The 21,179-nt window shown below is 38.4% G+C and overlaps 1 protein-coding gene and 1 long non-coding RNA gene across 6 annotated transcripts in view; one reads left to right on the forward strand and one right to left on the reverse strand.

The window, feature by feature from the left end:
- The window catches only part of LOC103791527 (uncharacterized), a 59,201-nt gene that overhangs the window by 12,636 nt on the left and 25,386 nt on the right, over window positions 1-21,179 (forward strand). For all 3 annotated transcript variants that reach the window (XR_013532258.1, XR_013532259.1, XR_008479843.2), the window contains exons 2-3: window positions 16,850-17,026; window positions 19,231-19,323. This is a non-coding gene — a long non-coding RNA (uncharacterized LOC103791527). The remainder of the gene's footprint in view (window positions 1-16,849; window positions 17,027-19,230; window positions 19,324-21,179) is intronic.
- CKMT2 (creatine kinase, mitochondrial 2) overlaps window positions 16,627-21,179 on the reverse strand; it is a 34,125-nt gene continuing 29,572 nt past the window's right edge. For all 3 annotated transcript variants that reach the window (XM_054252608.2, XM_008991882.4, XM_002744843.7), the window contains 2 exons: window positions 19,405-19,530; window positions 16,627-16,888 (listed from right to left, as the gene is read on the reverse strand). In XM_054252608.2, the coding sequence (XP_054108583.1) occupies window positions 16,769-16,888; window positions 19,405-19,530 (246 nt within the window). In that variant the 3' untranslated portion in view covers window positions 16,627-16,768. The remainder of the gene's footprint in view (window positions 16,889-19,404; window positions 19,531-21,179) is intronic.

Below are 21,179 nucleotides of genomic sequence, written 5' to 3' on the forward strand. Positions count from 1 at the left end.
AGATTTTGGTATGTTGTGTCTCTATTTTCATTTCTTTCAAAGAATTTTTTGATTTCTGCCTTAATTTTATTGTTTACCCAAAAGTCCTTTGGGACTACGTTGTTTAATTTCCATTAAATTGTGTGGCTTTGAGCTGTCTTCTTGGTATTTATTTCTGTTTTTATCCCCCATGCTTTGAGAGTATGGTTGATATGAATTTGATTTTTTTGAGTTTATTAAGACTTGGTTTATGGCCAATATGTGGTTGATCTTGGAGAATGTTCCCATGTGCAGATAAGAATGTGTATTGTGACAAACTAAAGCAGGAACACAAAACCAAATACTGCATGTTCTCACTTATAAGTGACAGCTGAACAGGGAGGGGGACAACACACACTGGGTCCTGTCAGCAGCATCAGGGGCTAGGGGAGGGAGAGCATCAGGAAAAATAGCTAATGCATACTGGGCTTAATACATAGGTGATGGGTTGATGGGTGCCGCAAACCACCACAGCACACATTTACCTATGTAACAAACCTGCACATCCTGCATATGTACCCCAGAACATAAAATAAGAATGTATATTCTGTGGTTGATAGGTGGAGTATTTTGGAGATGTCTGTTAGGTCCAGTTGGTCAGTTGTCAGATAATCAGTTTAGAATTTCTTTGTTAGTTTTCTACCTTGATGATCTTTCTAATGCTGTCAATGTGGCGTTGAAGTCTTCCAGTATTATTGGGTGGCTGTCTTAAGTCTTTTTGTAGATCTAGAAATACTTGTTTTATGAATCTTGTTGCTCCAATGTTGTATGCATATGTAGATTTAGGATAGTTACATCTTCTTATTGAATTAAACCCTTTATCATTATATAATGCCCTTCTTTGTCCTTTTTTGCTATTGTTGGTTTAAAGTCTGTTTTACTGATATAAAAATAGCAACCCCTACTCTTGTTTTCCATTTGCATAATACATCTTTTTCCAACTCTTTATTGAGTCTGTGGATGTCCTTCAGTGTGAAATTGGTCTCTTGAAGACAGCAGATGGATAGGTCTTGCTTTTCTAATCCAACTTCCCACTCTTTGCCTTTTATTAGACCATTTACATTCAAGATTAACATTGATATGTGAGGTTTTGTGGATCCAGAATGTTAAATGTCTGTTTCCTTCTCTGTGCTCAGAGATAGAGATATAGCCATGTTATCTTCCCGAGATTGTCTAGTATTTCATTTTATTACTTGCTGGGCTAGTACTAAAGTACAGATTGATGCCTGACAAACATTCATCTTTCCTTGCCAGCTTTATATATTGCAGAATCTCATAGTAGCCCTATTTGAAGATGGTTGGACTTTCCACCCTGTCATGGAATAGGGAATATATTCCTAGAAAAGTGTTTTGTTTTGTTTTTTAATGGGGGGGCCTTATTAGCTTAGAAAAGTGTTAACAACTTAAAATGGAAAAAAACAACATCTAAGCAGTATTATGAGAAGATTTGGGATCTGAGAAACAATGTTTTGTTTCTATTTTTAAAACTAACAGGATAGCAAAAGACAGATAAGTTCATCTCTTTTAATTCAGCTGAAGCAATAGACCATTTAAGTGAATATGGAAGAGATATGCCAGAGAGTGTGTTACTTAAAAAACATCTTGAGACTGGGTGCAATGGCTCACACCTGTAATCCCAGCACTTTGGAGGGCTGAGGCAGGCAGATCACTTGAGGTCAGGAGTTCATGACCAGCCTGGCTAACATGGTGAAACCCTGTCTCTACCCAAAATACAAAAATTAGCTGGGTGTGGTGGCAGGCGTCTATATTCCCAGCTACATAGGAGGTTGAGGCAGGAGAACTGCTTGTACCTGGGAGGCCACCGACAGTGTGGTGAGCTGAGATCATGCCACTGTACTCCAGCCTGGGTAACAGAGCGAGACTCCATCTCAAAAAAAAAAAAAAAATCTTGAATAATTAAAAATTTTACCTGTCTATCAGAAAGAGATGTGACTGCACTGTTAACCACATTGTTGCCAAATTAGTAAAATGGATAAAAGATTTTAATACAGCCCACTTTTATTTATTAAAGTCTTCTTGTGGCTCATTACTTTTAATGGTATAATCTGGTTCCAACTGAAGTACACCTGAATGCAGTTAGTGTCTCGTCAGTCCTGATGAGTTCCAATAATTCAGGCCCTATCTGCAGTGTTTGCAATTGTGTCTCTATTTATATCAGCTTTATGCATGTTTGCACATGTCTTCAGCAGCACAGTTTTTACAGTACAGGAGCCCAGTGTCTTCCTGTTGGGCCTCATCTAATTATTTAAAGGAGTTATTTTCATAAGTGCTTTATGCCAACAACAGGTTTTATGCAAACAAAGATTTTGTGGCAATGCCAAAATTTGGCATTCAGGTTGAATATAGATACAGCTTATATTAGTCTAATACACTTTTGAAGAATAGGGAATCTGATGTATATGGTATGACAATATCAGTTCATTGGATTTCCACTGTAACTCTTAAGTTTCATGAAGCTATTAAAAAAAAAACTTCTTAAATCCTGCTTTTACAGTTTCGTAATTACGTCCCTCAAACTAGGTTTACTCATTTTCAGATACAGATTATGTTCGTAGAATGAACACATGATTAATGATGGCACACCTCTTTAATCCTTCATTTCTGGTGTGGGTGTTTTCACAGCACTAAGATAAGTGATTGGTTGAACATGGTCAAACAGTCTAATCTCATTTCCACCATAGGGTGAATAGAGCTTTCTCCTATGATGCTGAAGGTTATTTGTCAGTTATGATCTCTCTGGTTTTTTTTTTTTTTTTTTTTGAGATGAAGTTTCACTCTTGTTGCCCAGTCTAGAGTGCAATGGTGCCATCTCTGCTCACTGCAACCTCCGCCTCCTGGGTTCGAGTGATTCTCATGCCTCAGCCCCCCAAGTAGCTGGGATTACAGGCATCTGCTTCCATGCCTGGCTAATTTCTTGTATTTTCAGTAGGGATGAGGTTTCACCATGGTGGCCAGGCTGGTCTTGAACTCCTGACCTCAGGTGATCCACCTACCTCGGTCTGCCATAATGCCAGAATTACAGGTGTGAGCCACTGTGCCCAGCCCAATTATAATCTCTTAATCCTCCTTTTCTGGGTTCCATAATAACCATTTGCCTTTTCTGTTAAAAAAAAAAAAATGCGTTTTTTACAGAAAGAGTAATGAAGTTGGTTCAGCATCCTTTTCTAAATCATCCAATTCCAGTCTTGCCTCCTGGGTGATTCTTTGGTTTAATTTTCAGATGGAAGTCTTATTAACTGACTTTAGCTTTTTTTTTTTTTTATGGTTTTGAGGACCCTCATATGTATTCTGTCTCCCAATAAAATTTTAAATTTCTGGATAGTTCCCTGCATATATGAGAAGTGAAATAATCAAATGACTATCAAATACATTAGATATTATGTAATTTTATAACAAAGCTTTTCTCCATTAAAATTGAATAACAGCTGTATATCCTTGATTTGCACTTAAATCTTATACTTGATTTAATTTTAAATTTCAAAAAGTTGGTATGAAATAGTTTTTGACAGTCAAAATTAGTAAAGAAATGTTTTTTGTCTAGGGACCACAGGTGAGGAGTCACTGTTGTGAAAGGGAAAGTCAATTTTGGGAGCAGAAAGAGGTATGGCTGGCCAGGCATGGTCTTATGCCTATAAACCTAGCATTTGGGGAGGCTGAAGTGGGAGGATCACTTAAGGTTAGGATTTAAGACCAGCCTGGACAATGTAGTGAGACTTCATCTCTCCAAAATTTAAACATTAAAAATTGGCAGAGTATGGTGGCACATGCCTATAGTCCCAGCCACTCAGGTGGCTGAGGTGGTAGGATTGCTTGAGCCCAGGAGATTGAGGCTGCAGGGAGCTTTGATTGTGCCACTACACTCCAGCCCGTGCAACAGAATGAGACTGTGTATTAAAGAAAAAAAAAAAAAAAAAAAAAAAGAGCTGCTTTTATATGGAGCAAGGAGCAGTGGGGAATAAGACATTTGGCTGCCTCCTGGTGCTTACTAACTTGTCCTGGTTGTAACTGGACAGAGATGTGATATAACCCTGACCTAAGAGCATGTAATTGCCAAGGCTTAGGGCTGAATGTTCGGCTTACATGAAGAAGTATGCCACCAAAGTCTACCAAGGTATTAAATGAAAAGTGAGAGAAATTTAGAATAGATAGTGGAGGAGGTTGAAGATGAGTAGCTGCAATAGGGCTTTAGTTTATACCACTAACCTCCCTCTTCTAAGATGTTCCATAGGATGTAAGCCTCTTGGAAGTCATGGAAGAGCTTTTTCCTAAAGTAAATTTGTATGATGCACAGCAGACTGTGGTGGCTATGAAAATATATCACTGAAATTTCCTCTTGTGGGGACCATAATTGATAAATAACCCCAGCTACTGTCCCTCTTGAGGAACCATTGTGTTGACACTGAGGCCAGGCTTCCTGTAGCCTACATTCAGCTCATAACTGAGTAAAGCCCGTTCTTTCTTTAGGAGATGCAAAACTCTTACAACAGGTGTGAAGATGGCTGAACCCATTGACCTGGCTGAACCTTTCTTGGTCTGGGACTTTTCCTACCCCTTTTTGCCTTCTTCCCTCTCAGTTCAGCATACTGATTTGAAAGTATCTACCTCCTCTTATCCTTTCCCACAAAAATCACTTTCATGTTAAATCCTTTCTTGGTGTTTGGCATCCCTAAATACAGTTGATATTCTTGTTTAAGTCTCCTGGGTTTTTCTTGATACTCTGTCTGCTTGTTCTTTGGAATTCTGAGAGTGAGAAATATTGCATATTTGTCTATTTCCTCTTGCAGTTATGTTTTGGCATCATATATTTTGAAACTTGTTATTAGGTGAGTACATATTTAGAATGTTTAAGTCTTCTTAATGAATTTGACATGTGTAATTATGAAATGCCCCTCTTTATACTTTTTTTCTGAAGTATACTTTAGTAATAAAATAGAACACTTTTGATGGGTATTTTCATGGTATGTCTTTTTTCATCCTTTTAATTTTGTGTCTTTATATTTAAAGTGAGTTTCCTATAGACAGGATATCATTGGGTTTTTTAAATGTTTTCCCCAGCATAATGGTCTCTGCCTTTTTAGTGGAGTGTTTGGACCAGGGATTCACACATTTTTTTTTTTTTCTGTAAAGAGCCACATACTACGTATTTTGAGTTTTGTGGACAATACAGTCTTTGTTAGAATTAATCAGATCTGCCATTGTAGTGCAAAATCAGCAACAGACAGTATGTTAATGAATGTGTGGCTACATTCCAAAAAAAACTAAAAGTAAGTGATAAGTCAGATTTGTCCCATAGCTATTTGCTGTTTGTCTTTTTTTTTTTCCTGAGACACAGTCTCATCCTGTTGCCCAGGCTGGAGTACAGTGGCACAGTCTTGGCTCACTGGCTTACTGCAACCTCTGCCTCCCAGGTTCAAGGAATTCTCATGCCTCAGCCTCCTGAGTAGCTGGAATTAAGATGTGCACCACCATGCCCAGCTAATTTTTGTATTTTTGGTTGAGATGGGGTTTTGCCGTGTTGGCTAGGCTGATCTCAAACTCCTGACCTCAAGCAATCCACCCACCTCTGTCTACCAAAGTGCTGGTATTACAAGCATGTGCCATTGTACCCAGCCAACTATTTATATTTGATGTAATTGTGGATATAGTTGGCTTTCCACAGATGTTGTAATTTATTGGACTTATCCCAAGAAAAGAATTGTATTCTTCTTCCTTCATTTAGAATTAATTTATTGATGACTTTAAAGCGTTTCATCAGAAGATTAATTTTTCCCTCCCCTTTCCTATTAAAATGGAATCAGTTTTCCTTAAAAGTCTTGGAAAGAGAAAGAAGTCTACTTATTTTTTTTTTTTTTTTGAGACGGAGTTTCGCTCTTGTTACCCAGGCTGGAGTGCAATGGCGCGACCTTGGCTCACTGCAACCTCCGCCTCCTTGGTTCAGGCAATTCTTCTGCCTCGGCCTCCTGAGTAGCTGGGATTACAGGCATGCGCCACCATGCCCACCTAATTTTTTGTATTTTTAGTAGAGACGGGGTTTCACCATGTTGATCAGGATGGTCTCCATCTCTTGACCTCGTGATCCACCCGCCTCGGCCTCCCAAAGTGCTGGGATTACAGGCTTGAGCCACCGCGCCCGGCCAAAAGTCTACTTCTATGGTGCAATATGCTCCTAACAGACTCAGTCTTCTACAGATAAGAACTATAAACACTGATTAAATTTTTAAAATTATAGAAGAACTCCGGAGATTGGAAAAAAGCAGGTAGCTTTTGGAGAATATTCAAATCCTAGAGGTTCAGATTGCACAAAGTACATTTCAAATTTTGCAGCATTAGTCTGCATGAGCCATAGATATGGTACAGCATGGAGTGGCTAAGACTCCAGTAGAGAACCAAGCACTTTTCTGACCTAGTAAACCAGGAGATGGAGCCTGGAACAAGCATACCACCAGAGAGGGTATTCTAGAGGAGAGAGCCAGAGAAGTGGAGGTCCGGCTTCTCTGGATGAACTCTGCTCAAATATTTACTTGGCCTCTGAACTACACATGAATGAAGCACCTTCAAAACAACCCCTGAGACTTACAGAGCTTAACTGTATACTGAACTTGCAGTCATTGCAGGTGAGATCTCAGTTTGAGTCTAATCAAGGTAATTGCCTGCTAAAACAAATACCTTGTCATTTTTAGAGCAATACAGTAGAACTCAGGTTATATAAAATATAAGATTCTCAATGTCCAGGATACAATACAAAATTACTTGACATACAGTGAAGTAGGAATAGAATACTACTTAGCCATAAAAAGGAACAAAATAATGGCATTTGCAACAACCTGGATGGAATTAGAGACTATTTTTCTAAGCGAAGTAACTCAGGAATGGAAAACCAAACATTGTGGATTCTCACTCATAAGTAGGAGCTGAGCTATGAGGATGCAAAGGCACAAGAATCATACAGTGGACTTTGGGAACTTGGAGTAAAGGGAAGGGGGGTGAGGGATAAAAGTCTACACATTGGTACAGTGTACACTACATAGGTGATGAGCACACCAAAATCTCAGAAATCACCACTAAAGAACTTACTCATGTAATCAAACACCATGTGTTCCCCAAAAACCTATTGAAATAAAAGAACAGAAACAAAGCAAATTATAACAACAAGAAAAAAAAGTAAACAGGCAAACACACAGGTCATCAGACAATAAGTCAGTAAGAAGATTTTAAGAACAATTTTATGCCTATGCATTTGACAATTTTGATGAAATGAGAAAATTTCTTGAAAAACCATCTGACAAAAACGGGAAGATACAATTTGGATTCGAAAAATTTACCCTATTATGTATAAAACAAAAAGTTCTCACACAAAAAAAAACTATAGAGATCTCTGTCAATGAAATCTTCAAAATATTTAAGAAATAACACACTTAGACAAACCCTTCTCGAGAACAGAAAAAGTTGTACTTTACCAACTCATGACCTTTTTTGTCTTTTTTTTTTTTTTTTTAAGATGAGTTCTTGCCCTGTCACCCAGGCTGGAGTGCCGTGGCATGATCTTGGCTTACTGCAACCTCCATCTCCCAGTTTCAAGCAATTCTCATGCTTCATCCTTCCAAGTAGCTGGGATTACAGGTGTGCACTACCACACCCAGCTAATTTTTATGTTGTTTACTAGAGATGGAGTTTCATCATGTTGCCCAGGCTGGTCTCGAACTCCTGGTTTTGGGTGATCTGCCTGCCTTGGCCTCTCAAAGTGCTGGGATTACAGGCATGAGCCACTGTGCCTGGCCTTGCCTTTTTTTTTTCTTTTTTTATACAGATTCTCTCTCTGTCACCCAGACTGAAATGCAGTGGCAGTATCATATCTCACTGTACCCTCAAAACTCCTAGGCTCAAGTCATCCTCCTGTCTTGGACTCCCAAAACGCTGAGATTATAGGCTTTAGACAGCGTACCCAGCCCCAATTGACAAATAACCCCATTGTGGTTTTGATTTGCAGTTCCCTGATCATTAGTGATTTTGAGCATGTTTTCATATGTTTGTTAGTCATTTGCATATCTTTTGAGAATTGTCCATTCCTATCCTTAGCCCACTTTTTGATGGGATTGTTTTTTTTTTTCTTCCTGATTTGAATTCCTTGTAGATTCTGGATATTAGTCCTTTGTTGGATGTATAGATTGTGAAGATTTTCTCCCACTCTGTGGGTTGTCTGTTTACTCTGCTGATTGTTTGTTTTGCTGTACAGAAGCTTTGTAGTTTAATTAAGTTCCATCTGTTTATCTTTGTTTTTATTGCATTTGCTTTTGGGTTCTTGGTCATGAAGTAGTTGCCTAAGCCAATGTCTAGGAGGGTTTTTTCTTTTATCTTCTAGAATTTTTATGGTTGTAGGTCTTAGATTTAAATGTTTGATACACTCTCAGTTAAATCTTTGATACACCTTCAGTTGATTTTTTGTATAAGGTGAGAGATGAGGATCCAGTTTCATTTTTCTACATGTGGCTTGCCAGTTATCCCAGCGTCATTTGTTAAATAGGGTGTTCTTTCCCCACTTTATGTTTTTGTTTTGTTGAAGATCAGTTGGGTAAGTATTTGGCTTTATTTCTGGGTTCTCTATTCTGTACCATTAGTCCATGTGCCTATTTATTTTACCAGTATGGTGCTGTTTTGGTGACTGCGGCCTTATAGAATAGTTTGAAGTCAGGTAATATCATGCCTCCAAATTTGTTCTTTTTGGTTAGTCTTGCTTTGGCTATGTGGGCTCCTTTTTGGTTCCATATGAATTTTAGGATTTTTTTTTTTTAGTTCTATGAAGAATGATGGTGGTATTTTGATGGAAATTCCACTGAATTTGTAGACTGCTTTTGGCAGTATGGGCGCTTTCACAGTATTGATTCTACTCATATATCGAGTCTGGCCAGCAGACTGTGGCTAAACAACAGATGAAAGATGTACACAAACACAGATTTTTTGCCTGGTCATGCGGGTAGAGTGCTGGCAGCTTACTCACCCTGAGGAGAGTGCCGTATTTAATTAGTACAGGTTTAATGACAAAGGTCCTGCATAAACATCATTTGTGGGTAATTAACATTGCAGACCCCCTGAGTAGACAACAGTCATGCTCATGGGTGGGCAAAGGTTGGTCTTAGGACTATTTAGATAAACTCCTCTACATTCCCTTGTTATCTGCTCTTTGCTGTTAGCTCAAGGTAAGAGGATTAGGCTGCCTTCAGCCATAACTCTCTCCTAAGGCTTTTTGCAAAACTTTTTGGCCTTCCAAGAAGGTTTGTATCTATTTTATAATTTCTCCCACCACCCAGACCAATCTGCACCTATCCATGAACATGGGATGTGTTGTCTATGATTATTTTCAGTGGTGTTATGTAGTTATCCTTGTACAGGTCTTTATCTCCTTGGTTAGGTATATTCCTAAGTGGTTTGTGTTTTTTTGTTGTTGTTTTATGTGTGTAGCTATTATAAAAGCGGTGGAGTTCTTGATTGATTCTCAGTTTGGTAACTTGGTGTATAGCCATGCTACTGATTTCTGTACATTAATTTTGTATCCTGAAACTTTGCCAAATTCATGTTTTAGTTCCAAGAGCTTTTTGGAGGAGTCTTTAGGGTTTTCTATGTGTACGATCATACCATCAGCAAACAGTGACAGTTTGACTTCCTCTTTACCAATTGGGATGCCCTTTATTTTTTCTCTTGTCTGATTGCTCTGGTTAGGACTTTCAGTACTATGTTGAATAGAAGTGGTGAAAGTGGGCATTCTTGTCTTGTTCTAGGGGGAATGCTTGCAACATTTCCAAGTTCGGTATAATACTGGTTGTGGGTTTGTCATAGATGGCTTTTATTACCTTAAGTTATATCCTTTCTATGGCAGTTTTGCTAAGGGCTTTAATCATAGAAGGATGCTGGATTTTGTCAAATGCTTTTTTTGCATCTATTGAGATGATCATGTGATTTTTGTTTTTAACTCTGTTTATGTGGTGTATCACATTTATTGACTTGTGAATGTTAAATCATTCCTGCATCCTTGGTATGAAACCCACTTGATCATAGTGGATTATCTTTTTGATATGCTGTTGGATTTGGTTAGCTAGTATTTTGTTGAGGATTTTTGCATCTATGTTCCTCAGGGAAATTGGTCTGTGGTCTGTAATTTTCTTTTTTTTGTTATGTCCTTTCCTGGTTTTGGTATTAGGGTGATACTGGCTTCATAGAATGATTTAGGGAGGATTCTCTCTTTATCTGTTGGAATAGTGTCAGTAAGATTGGTACCAGTCCTTCTCTGAATGTCTGATAGAATTCAGCTGTGAATCCATCTGGTCCTGGATGATGTTGTTACTGGCAATTTTTAAATTACCATTTCAGTCTTGCTTCTTGTTATTGGTCTGTTCAGAGTCTGTATTTCTTCCTGGTTTAATCTTAGGAGGGTTGTGTATTTCCAGGAACTTTCCCATTTCCTCTAGATTTTGTAGTTTATGCACATAAATGTGTTCATAGTAACCTTGAATGATCTTTTGTATTTGTGGTATTGTTTGTAATATCTCCTGGTTCATTTCTAAATGAGTTTATTTGGATCTTCTCTCCTTTTCTTGGCTAGTCTTGCTAATGGTCTATCAATTTATCTTACGTATTTCTTTGTTTCAGTTTCATTTACTTCTGCTCTAATCCATCTATCTATCTTTCTTCTTCCTCTCTCTCTCTCTCTCTCACCCCCTTCCCTCCCCTCCCTTCCCCTCTTTTTGAGACAAAGTCTCATACTGTCACCCAGGCTGGAGTGCAGTGACACAATCTCAGCTCATTGCAACCTCCACCTTTCAGGTTCAAGTGATTCTCCTGCTCAGTCTCCCAAGTAGCTGGGATTACAGGTGCCCACTACCACACCTGACTAATTTTCTATTTTTTTATTTTTATTTTTTAAATTTTTAGTAGAGATGGGGTTTCACTATGTTGGCTAGGCTGGTCTTGAACTCCAGACCTTGTGATCTGCCCACTTCAGCCTCCCAGAGTGCTGGGATTACAGGCGTGAGCCACCATGACCAGCCAATCTTTGTTTTTTCTTTTCTTCTGCTGTGGGTTTGGTTTGTTCTTGTTTCTCTAGTTCCTTGAGGTGTGACCTTAGATTGTCCATTTGTGCTCTTTCAGACTTTTCAATGTAGACATTTAATGGTATGAACTTTCCTCTTAGCACTACCTTTGCTCTATCCTAGAGGTTTTGATGGGTTGTGTCACTATTATTCAGGTCAAAGAATTTTTAAATTTTCTTCTTGATTTCATTGTTGACCCAAGAATCATTCAGGAGCAGGTTATTTAATTTCCATGTATTTGCATCGTTTTGAGGGTTTCTTTTGGAGTTGATTTTCACTTTTATTCCACTATGGTCTGAGAGAATATTTGATATAATTTCAATTTTCTTAAATTTATTGAGACTTGTTTTGTGTCCTATAATATGGTCTATCTTGGAGACTATCCCATGTAATTATTAATAGAATGTATATTCTGTATTTGTTGGGTAGAATGTTCTGTAAATATCTGTTAAGTCCATTGATTGTAGTTTATAGCTTAAGTATGTTGTTTCTTTGTTGACTTTTTCTTGATGACCTGTCTAGTGCTGTCTGTGGAGTATTGAAATCTCCCACTATTATTATGTTGCTGTCTATCTCATTTCTTAGGTCTAGCAGTTAATTGTATAAATTTGGGAGTTACAGTGTTAGGTGCACATGTGTTTAGGATTATTATATTTTCCTGTTGGATAAGTCCTTTTATCATTATATAATGCCCCTCTTTATCTTATTTAACTGCTGTTGCTTTAAAGTTTGTTTTGTCTGATACAAGAGTAGCTACTCTTGCTTTTGGTGTCTGTTTACATGGAACATGTTTTTCTGCTCCTTTACCTTGAGTTTATGTGAGTTCTTATGTGTTAGGTGAATCTCTTGAAGACAGCTGATACTTGGTTGGTGAATTCATAACCATTCTGTCATTCTGTATCTTTTAAGTGGAGCATTTAGGCCATTTACATTCAAAATCAGTATTAAGGTGTGAGGTATACTATTCTATTCATCGTGGTATTTGTTGCCTGAATACCTTGCAAGTTTTTTTTTTTTCAATTGTACTCTTGTTTTATAGGTCTTGTGAAATTTAGGCTTTAAGGATGTTGTAATCTTGACGTATTTCAAGGATTTGTTTCAAGATTTAGAACTCCTTTTAACAGTTCTTATAGTGCTGGGTTGGTAGTGGCAAATTCTCTCAGCATTTGTTTGTCTAAAAAAGAGATTGCCTTTCTTTGATTTAGAAAGCTTCTCAGCAAACTGACACAAGAACAGAAAATGAAATACCGCATATTCTCACTCATAGGTGGGTGAGGAAAAATGAGAACACATGGACACAGGGAAGGGAGTACTACACACTGGGATCTATTGGGGGGAATAGGGGAGGGACAGCGGGCAGTGGGGAGCTGGGGAGGGATAGCCTGGGGAGAAATGCCAAATGTGGGTGAAGGGGAGGAAGGCAGCAAAACACACTGCTGTGTGTGTACCTATGCAACTATCTTGCATGTTCTGCACATGTACCCCAAAACCTAAAATGCAATTAAAAAAAAAAAGAAGAAAGCTTAATTTTGCTGGATACAAAATTTTTGACTGATAACTGTTTTGTTTAAGGAATTTTAAGATAGGACCCCGATCCCTTCCAACTTATAGGGCGTCTGCTGAGAAATCTGCTACTACTCTGATAGATTTTTCTTTATAGGTTACCTGGTGCTTTTGCCTCACAGCTCTTAAGATTTCCTCCTTCGTCTTGACTTTGGGTAACCTGATGACTCTGTGTCTAGGCAATGATCTTTCTTTAATGTACTCTCCAGGTGTTCTTTGAGCTTCTTGTATTTGGATATCTAGATCTCTAGCAAGGCAGGGGGAGTTTTCCTTATTTTCTCAAATACGTTTTCCATACTTTGAGATTTCTCTTCTTCCTCAGGAATACCACGTATTCTTAGATTTGGTTGTTTAACATAATCTCAAACTTCTTGGAGGCTTTGTTTATTTTTTTAAATTCTCTTTTCTTTCTCTATGCTGGATTAGGTAAATTCGAAAGCCTTGTCGAGCTCTGAAGTTCTTTCTTCTATTTGATTCTATTGCTGAGAGTTTCCATTGTAAAGTGCATCCTTCATTTCTAGAAGTTGTGATTGTTTTTTATTTATGCTATTTCTCTGGAGATTTTCTCATCCATATTCTGTAACATTTTTAAAATGTCTTTAAGTTGGTATTCAGCTTTCCCTGGTGCCTCCTTGAGTAGCTTAACAATTGACCTTCTGAATTTTTTCTGGCAATTCAGAGATTTCTTTTTGGTTTAGATTCATTGCTGGTGAGCTAGTATGATCTTTTGGGAGTATTAAATAACCTTGTTTTGTCATATTATCAGAATTGTTTTTCTGCTTCCTTCTCATTTGTGTAGACTATGTCAGAGGGAAGATTTGGGGCTGAAGGGCTGCTATTGAGATCCTTTTGTCCTAAGGAGGTGCTCCTTTGATGTTGTCTCCCTCTTCCCTTAGGGATACTGCTTCCTGAGAGGCAAACTGCAGTGATTGTTATTTCTCTTTTGGATCTAGCCACCCAGCAGAGCTAATGGGCTCTAGCCTGGTACTGGGGAGTGTCTGCAAAGAGTCTTGTGATGTGATCTGTCTTCCGGTCTCTCAGCCATGGATACCAGCACCTGCTCTGGTGGAGGTAGCAGGGAGTGAAGTGGACTCTGTGAGGGTCCTTGGTTGTATTTTTGTTTAGTGTGCTAGTTTTGTGTTGGTTGGCCTCTAGCACAGAGATGGCACTTTCAAGAGAGTATAGGGAGAATTAGCAGTGGGCAGGGCCATAGAGCTCCTAAGAGATTATGTCCTTTGTCTTTGGCTACCAGGGCAGATAGAGACAGACCATCAGCTGGGGGCAGGGTTAGGTGTGTCTGAGCTTAGACTCTCCTTGGGTAGGGGTTGCTGCAGCTGCTGTGGGTATGTGGGTGTAGTTCTCAGGCCAAGAAGTTATATTCCCAGGAGGATTAAGGCTGCCTTTGTTTTGTCATGCATGTTGCCAGGGAAGTGGGTGAAAGCTGGCAGTTACAGGCCTCAACAGCTCCCATGCAACCCAAGAGGCTGGGTTGCCCCATCCTCAGTTGCACTGAGTTTTATTTCCAGGCAGCCAGTCAGCAGGGATGAGAACTTACCCAGGCTTCATGCCTCCCCACTGAGGAAGCAAGCAGGGCTTTCAGGTTTCATGCCTCCCTGCCTGCCACAGCTTCTATGCTTGTGTCTGCACTCCTGGTTTGCCCCTCCCCAGGTTCTGTTCAGGAAACTTGGTGTTTGGTCAAAATGGTTACAAAGTTCAGCTGGAAATTTCATTCTCCCTGTGGTCTTTGCCCAGTTCCTCTGGCAGCCCTCCCAAGGATCCCTGAGAAACAAAGAATTCTCCTGGGGATGGAGAATTCCCACAGGGCTCTTCCTGCTCCTTCCCCCACCCCTGTATTTGGCTCAGCTGTCTAAATTAGTCTCAGTTCCAGGCAAGGTCAAATTCTTCTCCTGTGATCTGGACCTTCAGGTTCCCCAGTGAGGAAGTGTGTTTGGGGGCAGATGATCCCCCTTTTCACACTTTCACCCCTCGGGCACTCACAGTTTTCTGGCTGGGTCACATAGCCTACAGCCTACCTGTTTGTATACTGGGTTCTAATGTAAAATATATTTCTTCCCATAGGTTACAGTAAAAAAAAAAAAGTAAGTCACTGGCTTATTTAATCATCATAAAAACTTTACAAGGCAGGAATTCTCTCCATTTTACAAATGAAACCAAGACTCTAGAGTCAAATAATTCTAGAGTTAAATAATTTACCTTTGGTTATGTAGCTCATTAGTGGTTGAGCCTGAATTTCATGGAAATTTTTTGACCTCAAAACAACTTCTTAAGCTTATGAGCATAATGCATATTTATTAATATGCATTTGCTTCAGTTTACCACTTAGCTCATAAGATCTTTCAGAAGAGAACCATGAATCCTGTCGGCTTGCCCTAAAATAGAGTGTAAGGCATATTCATAGATGGATTATTATACTGTTATAAGTGATTTTTTATTTATTGTGCAAATGCCTACCTAGTACTGTGCATTGAACACTTGTAAGTGAACTGTCATATGCTAATTAATTTTATCCTTCTGACAGCCCTCATGCAGTAAGTATAATCATTGTTCTCATTTTATATAGAAGAACCTAGAAATTAAGTAACTCAGTGTTTATAGTTGGAGAATTGGGACTTGTACCCCAGCAACGCAGCTATAGAGTCAGTGTGCCTGCCGTGACACCAGTCTTCTCTACCCTTTCTCTCTTTAATCAGAGTATCAATCACTGCATGAGGTTGTGATCCTCCCTTTTTCCTTCAGGCATTAGTTGGAGGAACAGCTCTTCACCCTCTCCCATTTGGGGCACTGAGTAGAGTGTTTAAAATTATATTGGTATGGTTTCCTCTTTCTGAATTTCTACCACATAACAGTTTGTCACTTAGAGTAGTCCATATTAGCACCAGTACAATTTTAATATGCTTATACTTTTTTCTCAATATAGCAGGAAGGAATACAAATGCATACATTAAAGCACCAATTTATTTTAACTGTAGCACCTACAGTGCTCACTGACTATAGGGGGTATAACTTGGTTTCATTTCTACTATGCTAAAAATATTTGTCTTTTGTGGGTGGAGCTGTTTTCAAACTTGTTAATTAATTGCTCCCAGCTACTCTGTCATGTCCCTTCAGGTTATAGACATCACAGATAGATGGAAAATAACAAGATTCAAGATAATGATCTGCATGCTTTCAGATTATATTAAAAGCATTTTCAGTATTTCAGACATCAAATTTTGAATTGTTTTTGAGAGACTGAGTATACAGAGACAATGGCTAGACCACGGGACAATAGAACTCTCACCCACAACCTCTAAAGCAACCATTCTAGGAGGCCAAGCCCCAGCCCTCTATAACAATCAGTACAGGATGGTGAGGGTTTGATCAATGACTGCTGGCTTCCCTAATTTTTGCCCCTGCCTCCAACTCAGTACCAATTAGATAAAACCAAATATGCTTCCCAAACTAATCACATAGCATATACCACTTCTAGGTAGCCTGTCTCCAACGTCCCCATGACTGAAACCCCAATCAGGGCATACCTGAAGCATCCCCTTTCTTTTACCATAGATTTCTCATGTCTCTGCCAAATGCAAGTGATGATGGCTGACTCCCTTGTGATAGCAAACTCTGAATAAATAAGTAGCCTCTAATCTTTATTTCCACACTTTCAAGAGAAATAGTACCCTCTTGCTTCATTTGCCAGAAAATTATTTATTTGATTAATTCCTCACCTTTCAATGGTGTCCATAAGAGATTTCTGAAAGGGTTGACACACATCTAGATAGCCAAAGGGTTATTTAGATGAGTATGTAAGTTGTGGCAAAATCAAAACTTACAAATATTAGTTTTATCATTGTCTTAAAATATTTTGCCCCTTGTCTACTTGTAATTGGATGTGTTTGCCCCTAGTATTATTTTTAAAATCAGAGAAACAAAGCAAAGATATATTAAGGAGAGTTTTATTGTAGATAGGCAGGACCTACAATTTTACATTTTTTCAAGTGTACAAAAACTCTCAGAGTAGAGATTTCTTTATGTCTGTCATACCAGCAGACAGATTATTTATACATTGGGAAAGGGAAAGTTCACTTTTTGCCAAACTGAGGCAGAGGGGGTGGCACCTTAATATCTTGGCCTCTCTCCAACTTCTTTTCACAATCCACCAGGTAATTGACTCCATCGATGACTATCTGAACAAGCTCCACCTTTGACAGTGAAGAAGATGAATTATTAATTTGAATAGAAGACACCTGCAGGGCAGTGACAGGAACAACACTGGGATAAATGAGAACTTGCCACTTAGATGGACTTCACCACAATTTCTTTCTCCTCAAAGATGGAAGGTAGAGATATTTTAAGGGTTTCTCTCAGTCTTTCCATAGTTAAGATGGGGTTACTACTTTGTATGTGAAAGCTTTTTTTACTATATGAAAAGCATTAGTTGGCATCTGAAACTTTTTTTCCTATCAGTATCTGCTATAAAATGTGAGAGTTTATCTAGAAATAAGACACCACAGTGCCACCCTTGTGGTGTTCTTTGGCCTGGATCTGAATTCTGACCTGTCACTAATCTATCTGAGCACTGGATATGCCAATGTAATTCGGATGTCATCATTTACACAGTGGGCATCTTCCTGAAAAGTTATGTAACGTCAAATGTTTGGCAGCTAAATCATGTTTGTACTAGGCTAGCCAGGCTTATTAATGAAATGAAGTTTTGCAAATTCTATTAAGATATACTTTCTAAAATTCCTGCTCTTAAAAAACTATGTTTAGAACTTTGGTTTCCAAATATTGGTTTTCCTTAAACCAGAGTGCATCTACTTATAATTTTTTTCCCTTGGGATCCCCTCCTAAGCAAATGACTTGCACTGTTCCCAAGGAAACCTAAATTCAGAGAGAAATTAGTTAATTCCAGACAATACATGATACAGCTAAAAAATGAACAGCAAGGGTGAAAGGGATCATTGAATGTTAGTGCTTAGGCATCACAGATTCCAGCTGCCTCCCTGTCTCTTTATATGCATAAGGAAACTCAGGCCCCAAGAGAGGGTTGAATCAGAAAGTTATTCACTACTAACTAAAGAAACGTATTTTCTGCTTGTCCCTTTGGTCTCTTCTAGTGTTGGTGAGAGTGTGATGAGATGGGTCTGTCACTCAGTGTCAGTAGGACTCTGTCTTGGTATAAATCTGATAAAAAACTTGGTCATAAATAGGGCCCCCTGCTTTTAACCCACAGTTCCTTTCCTAGAAGTATATTCTAACTAAAAAACCAGAGTTGTGATTAGAATTATATATAGAGATGGTCAAACATAAACTCAGGAAAACATTAAATAGACAATGGATTATCTTTACTGTGATTAAAAATCATGTGTTTGAAGAATACTTAATATTTTGGGAAAATGCTTATGATATAATACACTGGAAAAAATTATAAGTAGTATTTGGTTATAATACTAAAATATGTGTTACAACAATTTTTTAAAAGTTTTTTGAGTAGATTTAAAGAATGAAGGGCCATTTAGAATAATGTTCACAATGGTTATCAGGGTTGTTGGGTTAAATAAATGGTGTTTTAAAATTATTTTTTGGCAGTTTGCTAACTTTTATGACTGCCTATTATAGTTAGACTTGAAAATTTAAGCATTAACTGCATGATTTTCCAGTAATAAATATCTAGTTAATATTAGAATCAACAGAGATAGACTCCCAGATTTTCTTTATTCACTACACCACACATTATTCGGTAAATTTCAGAGGTTGTGGTATTATAGTTGCTTGTCCCTCAAGTACTTTACCACAGCTGATAGCACACATGCTGATCTAATTGTTTGGAGTGTTTCTTCCTTTCCTTTTCCTCAGTGTATGGGTGGGATATCAATAGGCAGTGAAATACTCAAAAACTAGTAAGGAAGAAGACAGATTTGATAATCCATAGATTTAATAACCAGTCACTTGAATCATTAAGAGTTTTGTTATGAAAAGAGGCTTTTAAATTAATGATGGGCATGATCTGTCCAATGAGACCACATCCACATAAGCTGGTATAACCTACCATGATCAGTATTTGCCTAGCGTTCAGCTGCATGTTCCTTACCATGTGATCTTTTTGCTTCATTGTTTCAGGGCCACACATAGTCTGTGAATCCTTCTCAACCTACGTATTCATCACAGAATCCTAAGGATTTTGTGAACACAAACTTATCTAGACCTGGCACATGACATATTTGCTATCTTTAGCCTAAGAAATAAAAGTGTAGATACCATCAAGCATCTAAGAACACCAAAGTAAAGATGATAGCATGTAGCCTTCACCAAAGAAAATTCAGAATCAATAGAAAATTCCACCGTTTTGTCACCCTCCAAGGATAGCACAGATGTTCTGACTTTGAAGTAATAAAATACTTCAGTCCTTTAGCATAATAGAGCTCCTGCTTGCTGAAGATTGTTGGAATACTCTTAAGGCAGGTCGGTGACAACAGCCCCACTGTAAATTCCTATACTTGCCTGTAAATTCTCAGCTCACATTATGTTTACCTTTATGCAGTTATTTCCCATGGAAAAATAATGTTACAGAATGAAAAGCTAACATAACTCAGGACTGATGGGTGAAGAGGAGGCCTCGAATTCTGTGAAAACGGTAAGGCTGTTTAGGCTGCTTTTCTCTATTCTCTCAGGCTGATTTTGTTAATTCATGTCAGGAAAGTGAGAGAGACATTACCTCTGATCGACCAATTCTATCTATGTTGGAAATGTCATACACATCTGCAACCGCGGCAGTGTCCACACCACCTGTGCCACGCTTCTGGAGTCTTAGGTTTTCCAGGATCTTAGAAAAGCGTGGGTCCTAGGACAGGGGATAATACTTAAATGTGGTAAGAGGCAAAAATCGATTCATAATCATTGGTACATTTACTTAGAAAAGATATATAGTAAGATAACAATTTAACGTTTTTTTCTTATACTTTTAAGTTCTGGGATACCTGTGCAGAACATGCAGGTTTGTTACATAGGTATACATGTGCCATGGTGATTTACTGTGCCCATCAACCCATCATCTACATTAGGTATTTCTCCTAATGCTGTCTCCATCCCCTAGTCCCCCACCCCGACAAGCCCCAGTGTATGACATTCCCTTCCGTGTGTCCATGTGTTCTCATTGTTCAATTCCTACTTAGAAGTGAGAACATGGCAATAATTGGTTTTCTATTCCTGCGTTAGTTTGCTGAGAATGATGGTTTCTAGCTTCATCCATATCCCTGCAAAGGACATAAACTCATCCCATTTTATGGCTGCATAGTGTTCCATGGTGTATATATGCCACATTTTCTTGATACAGTCTATCATTGATAGGTATTTGGGATGCTTCCAAGTCTTTGCTATTGTGAACAGTGCTGCAATAAACACGTATTTGCATGTGTCTTTATAGAATGATTTATAATCCTTTGAGTATATTACCCAGTAATGGGATTGCTAAGTCAATTGGTATTTCTGGTTCTAGATCCTTGAGGAATTGCCACACTGTCTTCCACAATGGTTGAACTAATTTTACACTCTCACCAGCAGTGTAAAAGCGTTCCTATTTCTCCACATCCTCTCCAGCATCTGTTGTTTTGTGATTTTTTTTTTTTTTAATGATTGCCATTCTACTGGCATGAGATGGTATATCGATGTGGTTTTGATTTACATTTCTCTAGTGACCAGTGATGATGAGCTTTTTTTCATATGTTAGTTGACCCCTTAACTGTCTTCTTGTGAGAAGTGTCTGTTCATATTGTTCACCCACTTTTTGATGAGGTTGTTTCTTGTAAAGTTAAGTTCTTTGTAGATTCTGGATATTAGCTGTTTGTCAGATAGATAGACGGCAAAAATTTTCTCCCATTCTGTAGGTTTCCAGTTCACTCTGATAATTTATTTTGCTGTGCAGAAGCTCTTCAGTTTAATTAGATCCCATTTGTCAATTTTGGCTTTTGTTGCCATTGCTTTGGGTGTTTTAGTCATGGTCCTTGCCCATGCTTATGTCTTGAATGATATTGCCTAGGTTTTCTTCTAGGGTTTTTATGGTTTTAGGTCTTATGTTTCAGGCTTTAATCCATCCTGAGTTAATTTTTGTATAAGGTGTAAGGAAGGGATCCAGTTTCAGTTTTCTTCATATGGCTATCCAATTTTCCCAACACCATTTATTAAATAGGGAGTCCTTTCCCCATTGCTTGTATTTATTAGGCTTGTCAAAGATCAGATGGTTATATATTTGTGGTGTTATTTCTGAGGCCTCTGTTCTGTTCCATTGGTCTATATATCTGTTTTGGTACCAGTACCATGCTTTTTTGGTTACTGTAGCCTTGTAGTATAGTTTGAAGTCAGGTAGCATGATGCTTCCAGCTTTGTTCTTTATGCTTAGGATTGTCTTGGCTAAAGGGGCTCTTTTTTGATTCTGTATGAAATTTAAAGTAGTTTTCTTATATCTGTGAAGAAAGTCAGTGGTAACTATACAGG

Source organism: Callithrix jacchus, chromosome 2, assembly GCF_049354715.1.
Source record: "Callithrix jacchus isolate 240 chromosome 2, calJac240_pri, whole genome shotgun sequence".
Taxonomy (NCBI): domain Eukaryota; kingdom Metazoa; phylum Chordata; class Mammalia; order Primates; family Cebidae; genus Callithrix; species Callithrix jacchus.